The sequence below is a fragment of the Eucyclogobius newberryi genome, unplaced genomic scaffold (assembly GCF_026437365.1).
Source record: "Eucyclogobius newberryi isolate DKJ021-1_F unplaced genomic scaffold, fEucNew1.0.hap1 SCAF_11, whole genome shotgun sequence".
NCBI classification, from domain to species: Eukaryota; Metazoa; Chordata; class Actinopteri; order Gobiiformes; family Gobiidae; genus Eucyclogobius; species Eucyclogobius newberryi.
Window position 1 is genome coordinate 16,863,837 of NW_027315735.1, and position 15,075 is coordinate 16,878,911.

At 40.3% G+C, this 15,075-nt stretch overlaps 1 protein-coding gene across 4 annotated transcripts in view; it reads right to left on the reverse strand.

Moving 5' to 3' along the window:
* Nucleotides 1-15,075, reverse strand: part of pcdh19 (protocadherin 19) — a 250,364-nt gene that overhangs the window by 19,603 nt on the left and 215,686 nt on the right. For all 4 annotated transcript variants that reach the window (XM_072436101.1, XM_072436099.1, XM_072436100.1 and 1 more), the window contains exon 5: nt 13,074-13,246. In XM_072436101.1, coding sequence (XP_072292202.1) covers nt 13,074-13,246 — 173 coding nt within the window. The remainder of the gene's footprint in view (nt 1-13,073; nt 13,247-15,075) is intronic.

Genomic DNA, 15,075 nt, shown 5'->3' on the forward strand with positions numbered 1-15,075 from the left:
TTTTAAGTACTGTTCTTTACTAATTGAGACTTTAGCACTATATGAGTTAATGTCCCAACTTTGAGAAAGCTATAATATATGAACACATTAAAACAGATAACATCACTACTTTTGATGCTTTATAGTTCTCAAAATCTGTTTTTTTTTAACTCTAAAAGTACATTTTTAAAGGGATACGTCAATACTTTTAGTAGTTATTTTACTTTATTTGTATACATTTACTTACTTATTTGTACATCTTACTATTTTTCTGTTACCACATATTCATGGATTTAGTAAATATACTATAATGTGCGAGTTATTGTGTCATTCCCTTTGTGGAAGAATAACGTTTGTCTAAATCTGTCATATTTTTACTTTTACTGTTTCTCCTGTGTATACTTTTACTTAAGTCACAACATTGAGTCCTTGTTCCTCCACAGGATTCAACGCACTGAATTCCCGAATGACTCTTAATTTGGGAAAACTGCAGACAATAATAAATCCTTAGCGGACACAAACCGACAAAATCCCAAAGTTGGATAATGACTTTAAATAAAACCCGACAAACCAACACTTTTACCCCAGTATCCGCTCAGAATCCCTGCCTTGAGTAACATAACTCTCATCCCTCCATGTTACGAGAAATACGACTCATTTCAGCAGCTATAAAAAGTGATCAAATAAAACCTGCGCCTCTGAATATACATGAGCGCAGGAATATGGAAATATTATTGCGCTGTGCCCGGGGTAGTAACCTTTTGTTGCCAGGACTGAGGATTAGGACATAACTTTACATATCTCTGCTTTATATTCCGCGGGAGTGATGATGTTGCCATGGAAGAAAACAAGCGCCATGCGATAACAACAGAAGCTGGGGGGATCTGGGCAGACCTTCTCATAGTGGCGCGGAAATGAAAGCGAGATCTCGACAGGATTAGAGCGGGAAAAGGTGGAGGATTTTCCCACAGACAGGAAGTGATGGGGGTTAAAAAATACATTTCAAAAAACAGGAGAATCCCCACTTCTCTCGCTCCCCGTCTCTTCTTTTCCTCCCACTTCCTCCTTCCTGCGTTTAGCCCAGCTGCAGTGATAAATGTCTCTTTGTATTCCGGACAGAAAAGCACGGCCCACAATGCACTTGTCAGAAGACGGCTGATTTTGCCCTTAAAGAGAGCGAAGTGTATTCTTAATCTTTCACTTCACACAAAGAGAGGGAGATAAAACAAATGCCTCATGCCAGCGCGAGTCCGTGTGGATTCAATATATGCGGCTGGGGCTGGGATTCTTCCACGCTTTTTCATTTAATTAGCTGTAGAAAATATGGAGTGATGTTTTCTGACTGGATAATAAAGCTAAAACAATAATGTTCTGCCACACATACAAATACGGCTGTAGTACATGTGTTGTGTAACGCGTTTTGACACTTGGTCTAATCAGAGTACTGTATTCTGAATACTTAGAGTACTTTCATATTGAGTTGTATTATATTATAGAGTGAAAACACGATGGGATTAAAGCAGCTTTTTGTGTTTGTTTCATCGTTTGCTACGCATTTATTAATACAGTAAGAGAAACTTTATTACAGATTAAAGAAGGAGAAATTGCATGTGCGCTCACTGTAAGTTTTCTATTTTTCTTTTTGTTGATTTAAATATATGTTCTATTTGTATGTAACTTCAAAGGCCGTTTTCTCAGATTTATATGTCCCAATTTACAGTAAATATGTGCAATTGTGTCAGTTTTTACACATGAAATGCCTTTTTTTTGTATAAAAACAGTACATGATAATCTAATTTTTTATTTTTTATTTTACATTTATGCGAGTGAACTACCGTATTTGAGTATAAGTCGCACCAGCCAAAAAATGCATAATAGAGAAGAAAAAAAAACTATATAAGTCGCACTGGAGTATGAAATAAGTTCGCAAGTGTGAAAATAACCGGAGTACAAGTATATAAGTACAAGTCGCACCCCGGCCAAAACGATGAAAAAAGGTGCGACTTATAGTGCAGAAAATACGGTATACAGAATATATTGATTTCTCTAAATACAAAATGTGTTGGTATTCACCTTCAGTGTCTCCCCTTGAGAAGTGATTTTGTTTGAAAGTAAAATACCTCTACATTTACAACATTACTGTCACTACAACTACATTTGGAGACCTTCTACCTCCACCTCAAATGCACATAGCAGAGTTGGGTATTGTAAATCCCCCTGCGGTGTCGCCATAGGTCCCCTGCTCGTGAACAGGAGTAAGTGCTACAGGTAACAGAGGCGATTATAGCTCTCTGGGCTGTGGGCCAGCTGCCAGACTGGGCCCTGCCTGGAGGGAGCGCAGCCTGCCCGGTGTCTGATATCCTGGGATCCCTGTAATACAAGCCCCTGGTTGGCACGGGCCGGGGGAGCGTTCTGCCCACTTCCAGCCACACAGCGAGGGCCCGAGTCCGTGGGGATTCGGTGTCCGCGGCACGTTGTTTATCTCTGTTTACTCCTGCCATCTCATCAACACGCTTGTGGCAGAGGAGTGAGGGCGTCGCCAGGAAATGAACTGGGTATATACTGTTCCAGGGCTGCAAGTCTTTTACTTTCAAGGATTAAACGGTCGATAGTGTCTTAAGACGTGCAATACTGACTTAACCATGTGCAATACCGTCATATTCATGTGCAATAATGTCACATTCATGCGCATATAACTGATGTAAATAGAGTGTTTATTTTACCATTATTATTAGTATTATCTTGTCTTATGCTAGCTGTTTTTATTTTATTTTATCTTTATTTATTTTTCCCCTCCTTATTAGGAAATGAGAGGTTCTGTCTATAGGAGTTTTTGTTTATAAGAGTTTTGTTTATAAGAGTTCTTCTATTAAGAGTGTTTTTTAAAGTTCCTATAATGTATCTGTCCTTTTCCTCTGTATCTACCTGCGTTGCAACAATGAAATTTCCCCATGTGTGGACAATAAAGGAATATCTTATCTTATCTTAGTCGACCAAAATGTTGCTCTAGTCGACAAGTTTATTTAGTTAATACAGATTTATACAGCAGTAATGAAGATTTGCCAGTGAACTATGAGTTTAATCTGCCGCTTTACATATAAATACATTGTTTCCTAATACTTTTCTGTATAAATAGTTGTTTTTGCAGTTGTTTTAGTCTTCAGTCTGCAGTTTGGCTTCGATACATATAGATAGTTTTGAGAGCTGATGCCACGTATACTTTTTAATGGATAAATCTGCACAGTATGTCTTCAAAGCAAAGGTAATAAAGTAACATGACATCATTTATTAAACATACATTCCTGCATTATGTTGCAAATTCATGAATAACAATGAGCTCAAATTGAAAAATAATACACAATATATATCAGTTAAGTAAGTAAAATAATATCAAAGTGATGATATACGTGCTGCTTGTTGTGTGATTGTCTCAAAGTAAGTAATAAAGTCATTTTACCATTGTGTTCTAACTGTAATCTGATGCTTTGTCTCTCCGTGTGTGCCTGTCCTTCTTTACTTTCACATAATCTTATCTCCACAAACCTGGGTCTGTTTTTGAATGCTCATTTACCTTGGCTCACTGTCACTTTGTTGTGTCATGCGCTCGCCCCGGATGTTTGTGGAGCCGCAGCCATAAAGGACAATGTGTCAGTAAAGCTTTGTAAATCCTGAATTTACACCAGGACAAGATAACTCCCAGCTGTAAAATGTAAATCCTCTCGGGGTTTTAGGAGTGACCAGACCACACAGAGGATGGGGGGTGAAAACGAGCTGATGATATTGTTGTGTGTGTGCATCAGAAACTATACTGTCTGGGTAATAACTATACAATGTTTTGTCATTACATGTAATTAAACTACAATCCACCAACTTATGGAGCTCAACAACCAATTCAAGGTTCTGGAAGTTAATTTCCCTTTTCAATTTCACCATTGACTTTCCAAAGATAAATATCATACTTTTAAATTTAAAAAAGCTTGCAGGGGGCTTATCAGTTATTTGCTAATTAATGAGCACAAGACCTATAATTTAATTCAAAATCTGTTTCTGTTTAAACTCTAATGTTATTGGAATGACAATGTGAAATTTTATTCTGGAACTTCAGCTGACTTATGGGTAAAATATGTAAATATACTACACAAAAAACAATACAAATACAAAAAATACTTTACAAATGAATCTTGTTCTTTTATCAATGGGGGTTTAACTGGTAAAATACATATTTATTTAATGTTGTTCTTACTGTGATAAGGCGCTGGTACAGCTGGCAGCCCGGTGTAAACGCTTTCTCTTTTTTCTCACACTTATTGTGCTTTATCTCCTATATTTTGTAAATATAGTTAGTATATTTTTTCTATTTTACTGTACGATAGGGACACGCGCTGGAATAGTTTTTTAATTCAACTGTTTTTGACTTTTTTTCGGCTGGATTTGAGCGTTTTTCGTTGTGTTGTTGTGACGTGAGCTAGCTCCGAGCGAGCCCACCAGCCCCCCCCCCCCCCCCCGCGCCCTCCGGCCGCGCTAAAGTACGGCGTGTCGTCGGTACACGTTTATATACACGTTTATATGAAAGAGGAACTTCACGAACGATCGGGACACGCACTGGAATCGCTTTAAATTAACTTGTTTTGACTTTATTCGGCTGGATTGAGTGTTTTCGTCGTGTCGTTGCGATGTGTCTTGGCTCTGAGTCCCCCGGCTCGGGCCCCGCCCCCCGGCTCGGGCCCCGCCCCCCGGCTCGGGCCCCGCCCCCCGGCTCGGGCCCCGCCCCCCGGCCGGCGCCGTACCGCGTTTCCACAAAGGAGGAACTCATGAAACTGCGGACAACAGTCGTCTTACCCGGAGATCGTCACGTTATCCCGTCGCAATACTGACCTAACCTAATACTGATGTGCAATTCTGTCATATGTGCAATTACTGTGAAATTCATGTGCAATCTATGTGCTGTCGTGACACATATTCATGTGCAATTACTGTCGGGATCACATGCAATGGTATTTATTTATTTGTCTATGGTAGTTTTTATTTATTTATAGGAGATCTTCTACTGAAAGTGTTTTTCAGACTTCCTATAAGTGATCTGTTCTTGTGGATCTACCTCTGTATCTACCTGCGTTGCACCAATGAAATTTCCCCATGTGGGACAATAAAGGAATATCTTATCTTATCTTATCTTATCTTATCTTATATTCCTTTTTAAATTAGAGTTTCTTAACTTTATTTTTGATCACTACATTTCTTCAGCTGGTTGTCTACACGTCTGTAACAAAAGTCATGGATAAATTAAACCAACTCTGATTCTCATGTGGGTGGAACTGTTGAGCTCCATTACAAACTGCCTTAACCCCAAAACAATATAAATCAATATTTCACAGAACACACACAAACGCACAGAACACACTCAAATGCACGGAACACACACAAACGCACAGAACACACACAAACGCACAGAACACACACAAACGCACAGAACACACACAAACGCACAGAACACACACAAACGCACAGAACACACACAAACGCACAGAACACACACAAACGCACAGAACACACTGAAATGCACAGAACACACACAAACGCACAGAACACACTGAAATGCACAGAACACACACAAACGCACAGAACACACACAAACGCACAGAACACACTGAAATGCACAGAACACACACAAACGCACAGAACACACTCAAACGTACAGCACACACTCAAATGCACAGAACACACTCAAACGTACAGCACACACTCAAATGCACAGAACACACTCAAACGCACAGAACACACTCAAACGCACAGAGAACACACTCAAACGCACAGAACACACTCAAACGCACAGAGAACACACTCAAACGCACAGAACACACTCAAACGCACAGAGAACACACTCAAACGTACAGAACACACTCAAACGCACAGATCTTTCAGATTTTCACCGCTGTAACTTGGAGAACTAAATACACAGTTGTACTCTTAGTAAAAAATGGCTCACTTACTTGCCTTCTCAGAGCAGAGCAAAAAATCAATGATTTGGGTTGTGCTGAGACAATGCAACACTTCTACCTATCGGACTCGACTCTATTTGCCCCTGTTACCCTTCCCTCCCTTCATCCCCTGGACCCCTTCTTCCCTCTTTCCCTGATTAACCTTTAAAGGCCCACGCCACACCTTCGCTCATTCTTATTCCGTGTACGCTACCGAACCCATTTACGATTCAGGTGCTCCTCTCACTTTAATACACACTCTGCCCCATCTACTCCTGCACATTACCTGTTCTTAATCTCCTTCCCTCTGTCTAGTATCCTCCTGATCCCCCCCTCTGTTTCCCATCTGCTGCCGATTGGTACCCGGACTCCGGCGTCGGCGGTCGACAAACAAATGTGATTCACTTTGGTTTCTGCCCAGATTTTTAACACACCTAGCATCGGGCACGGCGTCATGAATAAGCAATGGAAGCCCCACTTTTACTGTGTTCACTCGCTCTCTTCTTTCCTCTCTGGTGCTGTGAACTGAAAGCCAAGATTGTCTAGAAAATGAGCTGTCAGTGGAGGGCCTGTAACTAGATACATCAGGCTCATTGTGAGACCCTAGAAAATAATGAACCGTTTCTGTTTCTCCCTCTGACGTGTTCAATCTGCTCGCTGTGGCCGGTGTCTTGTGGATTAAATGCACTAGTTGTGGCATTATAACGCCGCCATCCAACCGTTTAAAACACAATTCATGTTTATTAACTGGAACTGATTAAAATGTTCTACGTGTTTGCTGGTAATTCAATGTTCTATATGTTCAGATATGGTTGGATTTACTGCCTAATGTGTGTAGAGGTCTCCAGGCTTCGGCACAGTGAGGTTTTGGGGAACACATCATTGTATGTTTGCCGCCCGAACCTCAGAAGAAGCACTTGTTTGAGGAATGAAGAGGAGCTGGAGGAAACTCTTGTAAAAATTACACAGAGAATCAAAACATGTCAAGTCGGTTTAAGTCCTCCTTCGTATCTGCAAAGTTATATCCTCTTGGATTTAACTGAAGAAGAAATTATTTTCTAAAACATCCTGTTCGTTTGCTTTGCACTATGACTGCGACTTTGGAAAACATTGTTGCTTTAACAGAAATAGCTCCGTGCAGCGAAATGTTTAAAAAGCAGATTGCCATTTTACAAGGGGCAAAAATCAATATTGGTCAGCTCTGTTTTATTGCATTAGGTGTAATTTGGATAAGACGGTGCCAGCGACCTACGCCAGCCTCCATTTCATTTCCAGATGAGGGCCCGATAAGGAAGACGAGCCCAGATGGACACGGCTCCAAATTACATTTTATTTCCTCACGTCTCGGTGTCTCAGAGGCACAAATCTGGATCATGGCGCTTCATTACAAAGCTCACTACACCTGCTAGTCAAGCTTTCCGCACCGCAAAGTGTGCACTCGATCTTCCTTAATGCTCGCATCGTGCCAAGCTCTTTGTCACTGTCAGCCATTTTACATCCACAGGTTCCACATTAGATTAGGCAAATCCAAATCAAAATGGATGGTGCCTGTATAAACTTTACTACCTTAATCAAATCATAAAACACTGTAACGTTACACTTGTTGTTGTCAGTGCGAATCACCAGACAAGTTTTGACGCCTAATTCAATAAAGAGTTGTTGGAGGATCACTCATTCCTAACGCATGTTCAGAGTTATCTCCGACTCACAGAGTGGAACAAAATTTCTACCTGTCAGGGAGATTGTTTCACCTTTTTTCTTTTCCATCGCTAAGACTGCTTACGAGACTCTCCGCTCATCTCTCCATCTCAGTCTGCAGCGCTCCTGTGTTGTCAGCACAGCCTCGCTCCTATTGCCTTCCTCATTCTGACACCTGTCAGCGTTTTCGTTAGTAGATCACAGAACTGCAAACTAGAAATGTTCCCGTGTTGAATTTAGGGCAGATTTGCAGCAGGAACATGTGACATGCCTTTACTGGTTCTTTAATTCAATACGGAAGAGGGGGAAGTACTGCTTGACTGGCACAAAGTTGGGAGATGGTGTTTTGGGATGTTTGCAGTCATTCATCAGAGATAGAGGCAGACAGATAGAAGGATAGGGGCCTTAAAGGTTTGCACGTCAGGCTGAATCAATTAGGAACAGTGAAGCCCTGTGGATCTGCTGATGGAAAAAGGGAATACAGAGAAGGACTCTGCCCATAGAGGGGGCTTCCATTCCTGTGCTATAGCTTCAGGCACATGCCTATGGGGAGCTAACAGTTAGATTAGATATTCTCTCCAGAGGGAAAAACCAAGGGATATGTCAGAAATAAAAGAAGTTTGTTCCCTGCCCAGGCTAATTGAACATCCTCCAAGATCCCTCTGAGTCTAATAAGCTGAGAAAAGGTGTTTTGATTCAGAACACTTACAATTGACCCGGAAATCACTCTCGAATCGGACAGTGTACCACCGTGTCACGCTCGCCTTATTCTCCCGGTGCAGATAACTCAAGTCATTTAACAATACACCAATCTTAATCCTTAAAAACCACGGCTCATCCGCATCTGCTGGGAATTAAGTGTGAGCTATGGCAATCAAAAGAGAGAGAGAGAGAGAAAATAAATCCAGATCTAGCTCTCTTTGTCACCAGCCCCTTGGAGGCCCTTCCCTTGACACTAATGGTGCTATGGAGCCAAAGCTACCATGTCATGCACATTTCAACCAAATCCCCTCGAACTTCACAGACATGCTTATAAAGATAAAGAGGGATTCATTCGGAATAAGCCCTCTGCTCCTCGTTTTAAAGTACAGAGTGATATCATCCATTTTTATTGTATTGGTGAGATCCTCGGGAGCTATTACGTGCTAAAAGATCGCCTTGCGTGTGTAGATTCTAAAAGATATAATGCAATTTGTTCACATAATTCCCTAATCTAATCCATGGAGTGATAAAATACAGGTCAGAGTACCTCGTTTAGATTCCCGGTCTGGAATATTACCTTGGCACACATGCTGAAACAGAAGTCTTAGAAGATTCAACTCATGAAAAGCTGAAAAGAATGGCTAGGCAAAGGTCCATCTAATTGTCCACATCAAACTCACTCAACTCTATGGACTGGCCTCATTTTTTTCAGCTTCAAACTTATCATTTATCATTATGTTACAATTAAAAAGTTTTTAAAGCCTAAAGTAAAGAGGTTCATAATATCCAACGATGTATTTCTTGGTAACTTGCTCCAAACCTAATATAATCCTTCTGTTCTATTGTATTAGTTCACAGAAAGCTGCCGATCTCGAGAGAAAATAAATTCTACACAGATTAAAAAGCTTTTTTCGGGCCGCCAAGGGAATCAGTGCATTGTTGAATTGTTGGTCACGTGAACATTGGATATTTTACACAAATCAATCTACTTTACAGCATATTTAAGACTTTTCCCTCATTTTTCATTTAAACCAACGGAGTTCCAGCTGGACTGGAAAAAAGTGTCGATCACGTGGGAAAAGAGGGAAAAGTGGACGGAATAAGCTCAATAAGATGATAAATTATGATGTGTAAGGCTATGGAGCAAGGCCAAATATAACAACTATGAACTGATATGAAGTGAGTCACTGCGATATGGAACTAGGTTAGTTAGCAGCTGCATCTTGTCGCACATTCCCACTTGAAAAGCCCCGCGAGATGATGTAAATCCAGGACCTCTTTGTGCTGTAAGTAATGGCTTGTCTCTCGGGGCAAACAACACCTTTTTGTGGCAGTGGGAATGGTAAACATTTGCACAGAGGAAGCCCCGCAGTTTAACCCATCCTCCTCAATTCTTCTCATTCCCTTTGTTCTCAGCAGTTATCAACGCAAGAAAACAAGAACAATGAAGGCAAAGACTAAGAAAAAACAAGACACTTTCCATCTTTGGTTTGTTATCCTTTGGCAATTGCAGTCTCTCGACATGTTTGGCACTTGGGCTGGCAGGAGAGGTGCACTATTGTTGTTATTAATAAGATTGTAAGAGTTATTTCCAAGTTATCTGTCTTTATTATTATACTTCTGTGCCTAATCTGTGTTGCAATTCCGGAATTTCTCCATTGTGGGACAAATAAACATTATCCTGTCTTACTATACAACACTGCGGGTGCCAAAGAGAGCTGAGCAGCAGGGTGTCGAGCATACTCTTTGTTTCCAGATATTTCCAGCCATTTGTTAGAAAAGAACTGTGTGCAATATTTGACATCAAATGTGTTCAATGTAGATTCATATTATTAAATCATAAAATATTGACAGATATTGCGTATCCCCATGAAGATATTCAGAACATATTAAGTAAATTCAACAGAAATGTGTTCAAACATGTCGTCAAATGTATTAGTTGAGCTTGAATTATCAGAAAAAGATGAAATGATTGTAAAAATAAATCTAAAAGTGCAGAAAGATGATCTTATTCGATTATTTGAAAGTTTACAACATAATGGTTTTCTTTATTTTATCAATCAGCTCTTTTTGTAGCATCTTTTACTATAAAAAATATACTCCATATTCACATTTTACATATCATCGAGATTTATCATCAAATTCAATACTGTATATTGCCCACCAGCAGTGGTAGGATCTATTTTTAATTATTGTATTTTATTATTACCAACATTTTCACCCAAGTAAATCAAAGATGCCAGATTATTATTTTTTTAGTTCAAAAGTTGACCTACCAATCAATTATTTATTGATCCTATGCCACCAGTGGATGACCAATTGTTGTACAGACATTTTTTGACGACATGTTAAAACCTTGAGGCGCTGGGCCAATCCAAAAGGGCACCTTGAATGTCAGATTAGAGTGGCTAATCCAACATCGCTGGATTACACTATGGGAATTACAGGCTCAAAACTGACACATAATAGCTTTTATGACAACTTATGCTAAAGAAATAGTATTCATAACGGAAAATGACACATTAACAAACTGATGTAAAACCGTCCTCCTGCCGAAGACGCATTCAGCTGCTCGTCATGCTAAATCTGCTCATCTCCGCTAGCCCACCATACCCTTAAACCATGTAATTAGACAGTTGAGATGGTAATAGAGGACGATTTCATTTGCTATGTCATTACATTTCTGAACGTGTAAGGATCTTTGGCCAATTCATTTAATAATTATGAACAGCTTCTCATTACTCTCTAGTGTGACCACCGCCTCGCGCTGACTTTTCAAACAAAGGAAAAAGATTCCGCCGAAGCCATTTTGTTAAAGCCTTGCTGGAGAAAATTGCTGTCCATGGAGCACTAAGCCCGAAGATGGCCAGGCAGGAAAAAAGACTCCAATAAAGTCTCCCAGGCTAATTGTAATTCCAAGCAGACAGTTTGTTATCATCTATTGGTCAAAGGGAATGGACATGGCAGTGAAATAGCCTCTTGTGTTTACCAGTGGTGTGTTAGCACATTACACATTCAAGAGGCATGCATCCATTTCGCTGAAACAGATACAATCATGGGTGGTGTTAATGAAAAAGAACTGCCTCGGAGAGCTCTCCCCACTTGTAATATTCTTTATGTACATAATTTCTAATTGTCTCCAATAATGAGATCCCACTACTAGCGAAGCTGTCAGCGTGCATTTTTACAGGTGCTGGCTTTTTGCAGCTTATACAGTAATTACTGCTGGTGGTTACCATACATTCTGGGCCTATACATACATTGTCAGCTACATCGTTGTAAATAGCAGCAATGAACGCAGCTCCATTGGACGTGTTCCATTCTCATTAGCATAAAGTGTATGTTCTATTAACCCAGTCTAACTGTGAAGCATCTGGTTGATTAAAAGGCAAAGACAAGCACATATCTGATCAGTTCTTGATTGACAAGATGTTGATCAAAATGAAGGGAAAAACATACAAACCTTATAAATAGGTTCTATTTTGTGATATGCTCATGTAAGATTCCGTTAGAAGAGAGAGACAAAGAGCAAAAAAGAGCGAAAAAGAGAGCCTTACGAGGGCAATAGAAGAATGGTATGTTATATGAGGCTAATCTAAATATAGCTCTTTATCTGGAGCACTACATTGGTCAGAGCGCCTTTTCTTTTCAGGGAAGTCCATGTTCCTCGTTCATTCATGCAAAATTACCTTTGAGAGCCATTCTTACTGCTGTGGACCTACTGAGCCATCACACCTGTGCATATGGTGCTCCCTCCTGTAGCTAGGTAAATACCCTCAGGTGAATATTGTAGACACTTTTATTCCTTCCCTTCTGTGCTATCCCACTCTCCCTATAGCCTGACTGGCAGCAGCAACAAACCGTAACGACCCCTTTCACTGACTTCTGCCAGGCAAACAGAAACATCAACATTAATTCACGGCTTAAGGCGGAATAATGGATGACACCCACGCAAACATAATGTAGATGTGCACCTTGTTCCTTTAGAAACTAATTGCTGCCATTCGAGAGCACATGTGAGGCTCGGCCACACGACAGTCTAGCAGACGACGGGCAACCATCAGTCTATAATGGTGCCTAAGCCAGTATCAAGTAGAATCCACCGTAAGAGCTCCACTACATTAGCTGCTCAAGGCTGGACATCAAAAGCAAAGATAATGCATGAGGCAAGTCTGAATACAGGCTAATGCTAATGATGAGATGTAACATAAACACAGATGCGGAAATACATGTCTGTTCAAGGCTGTTTTGTGTGCTTTATATAATGTCAATCTTTCATGTTTGAATCTGAGACGTCAGATTCTGAGAGATGAGAAAAACTGATATGAAATGAGGGCTGGTAATGCCATCCAAGCCCTCATTTGATGTAAAAGCTAAAGGCATACATAAGACCAGTTCAAACGTGCATTTCAATCTTAACAATGTGTAATTCTGTGCTCACAAAAATACTTGGAAAACATAAGAAACTTGAAGTGAGGTTGGATTTAGATTGAATTAGAAAACAAAAGCTGTAATTAAGCTTGTTTTCTCAACGCATTTCTGTCTCTAATCAGTCTTCTGACCACACCCGTAAACCACACCTGGCTCAGTTCCACAACACCAACTATGCACTGCTTTCTAAGGGATTCCCAATCTACCAAAGCTCTCAATTCAATGACCTCCACCTATTTTGGCACGATAACGCACTGGTCCTCCTCACAGCGAGTATATCCTTACCTTGCTCTGGCAGCTGGCACACATTAGGGGGCGCCGTCATGTTGAGCACATCGTTGACAGCCGTGTCGACGTAGTGGCCTCTTTGGACATCGTGCTCGCTGTCTGTCTGGTCGCTCTCCTCGTGCCCGCTGTCCTTCAGGCTGTTTCCTTCCAGGTCCTTGAAAGTGGATGTGCTATGTCGGGGCCAGCAGAGGGAGGAGAGGGAAGACGGGTATGTTGATTATCTGTCAAAAAGCTCGGCGTCCCACTCACTCACTCACTCACTCACTCACTCGCCTGTCGTCTTTGGAAATCGGAGGTTTAATTCTACAGTTCTCTGTGTTGTACAGGCCCTGGTTTAATGCAAAAGATAAACTGGATGCTTCTTGGATTGAGGTGTTTGGTTTTCTTTTACAGCTTATTTCATTATATTTTCGGCGACTCCTACAACCGTTCACACATATATTTTGTATTGGCCTCATTTTTCATGCATGTCTTTGGTTAATGGAACACCAAACTGGAACATTTACCAATCTTCATGCATTCTTACTAGCCGATCCACTCTATCTCCCTGCTACTACAATACTGCAATTTGTGCAATACTGACTTAACCATGTGCAATACCGTCATATTCATGTGCAATACCGTCATATTCATGTGCAATTACTGTCGTACTCACAAGCAATTATGGCCATATTCATGTGCATACAACTGATGTAAATAAGAGTGTTTTGTTTTGTTTTGTTTACTTACTTACCATTAGTATTAGTATTTTTAGTCTCATGCTAGCTATTTTTACTTTATTTTATTGTATTTCATTTTGTTATTATTATTTTATTATTTTATTTTAATCTTTATCTTTTTATTCTATTTTATTTATTTTTAATTTGTTTCCTCCATTCCTTATTACGATAGGACAGGAGTTTTGTTAATAAGAGTTTTTTTTTAAATTTTGTTTATAAGAGTTCTTCTATTAAGAGAGTTTTTTTGAAACTTCCTATAAGTTATCTGTCGAATAACCGAAATTCCCCCATGTGTGGACAATAAAGGATTATCTCATCTTATCTTATCTACTTATGGATTGCTTTTTGTCATTTATATTACACATTTTAGAACAATGGAAACCAAAAGTGTCGACACAGGCGAGTTAAACCAACATTGCACTTCCACTGAGTGTTTTCTCCTCCTCCAACGACGTGTTTCGAAACACAAAGTTATAATATACCGAGAGCCTTTTCGATTGAAGTGACCCTAAGAGATGACTGCGTTTGTTTGGGTCGTTTTGGACTGGAACCGCACATTCTGGATGGATGCTCCGGGCCTTGAGGACATTGCATCGGACGAACAGGAGGCACTCACTCACTACAATCCAACAAATACTGCCGCAAATTCCAAAGAAGACGGATGCAGGCAGCGCTGGAAGCACACACACGGAGCATCTGTCTTGTCTGGGACCTGCAGTCAATAAAGAGGCTGGTGCATGGGAGGGGGGCGCAACAATCAACAGCTGCAAAGGAACAGCGTGATTTCCCTTCATTTGATTTTCATCCCACTGGAACAAATTCTGCTTTACAAACAGCGCTAAATAGGGTGAAGATTCGAACATGTGTTGTCGCCGTAGGAGGAAGAAGTATGGGATTTATCCATCTGTGTATATTGATAGATGGAATATTGAGCTTTGGAATTAGCAGGCGCTGAAAAATGAAGGGTGCACTTCTGTAACTTCTGTATGAAACTTCTACAGTGTATTACAGTGGTTTTGTATATTAGTTGGATCTGGTTTTCAGTTTTTTAGTGCAGAACTTCCTCATACAACCAACTAACACAAATAAACAAAAGAATTGTGACTCCATTTGGTTGGATTAATATACAACAATTAATTTCACTTTTTTAAAATCAAAATTCTTGCACATTTTCTTTGGCCACCTTCATGATGCTCCTACTATTTTTAAGTCAAAGGGAGGTTTCTCCATCTGTAAACATCTCTATGCTTTCATATTGAACGGCGCAGTAGGCCCGTTGG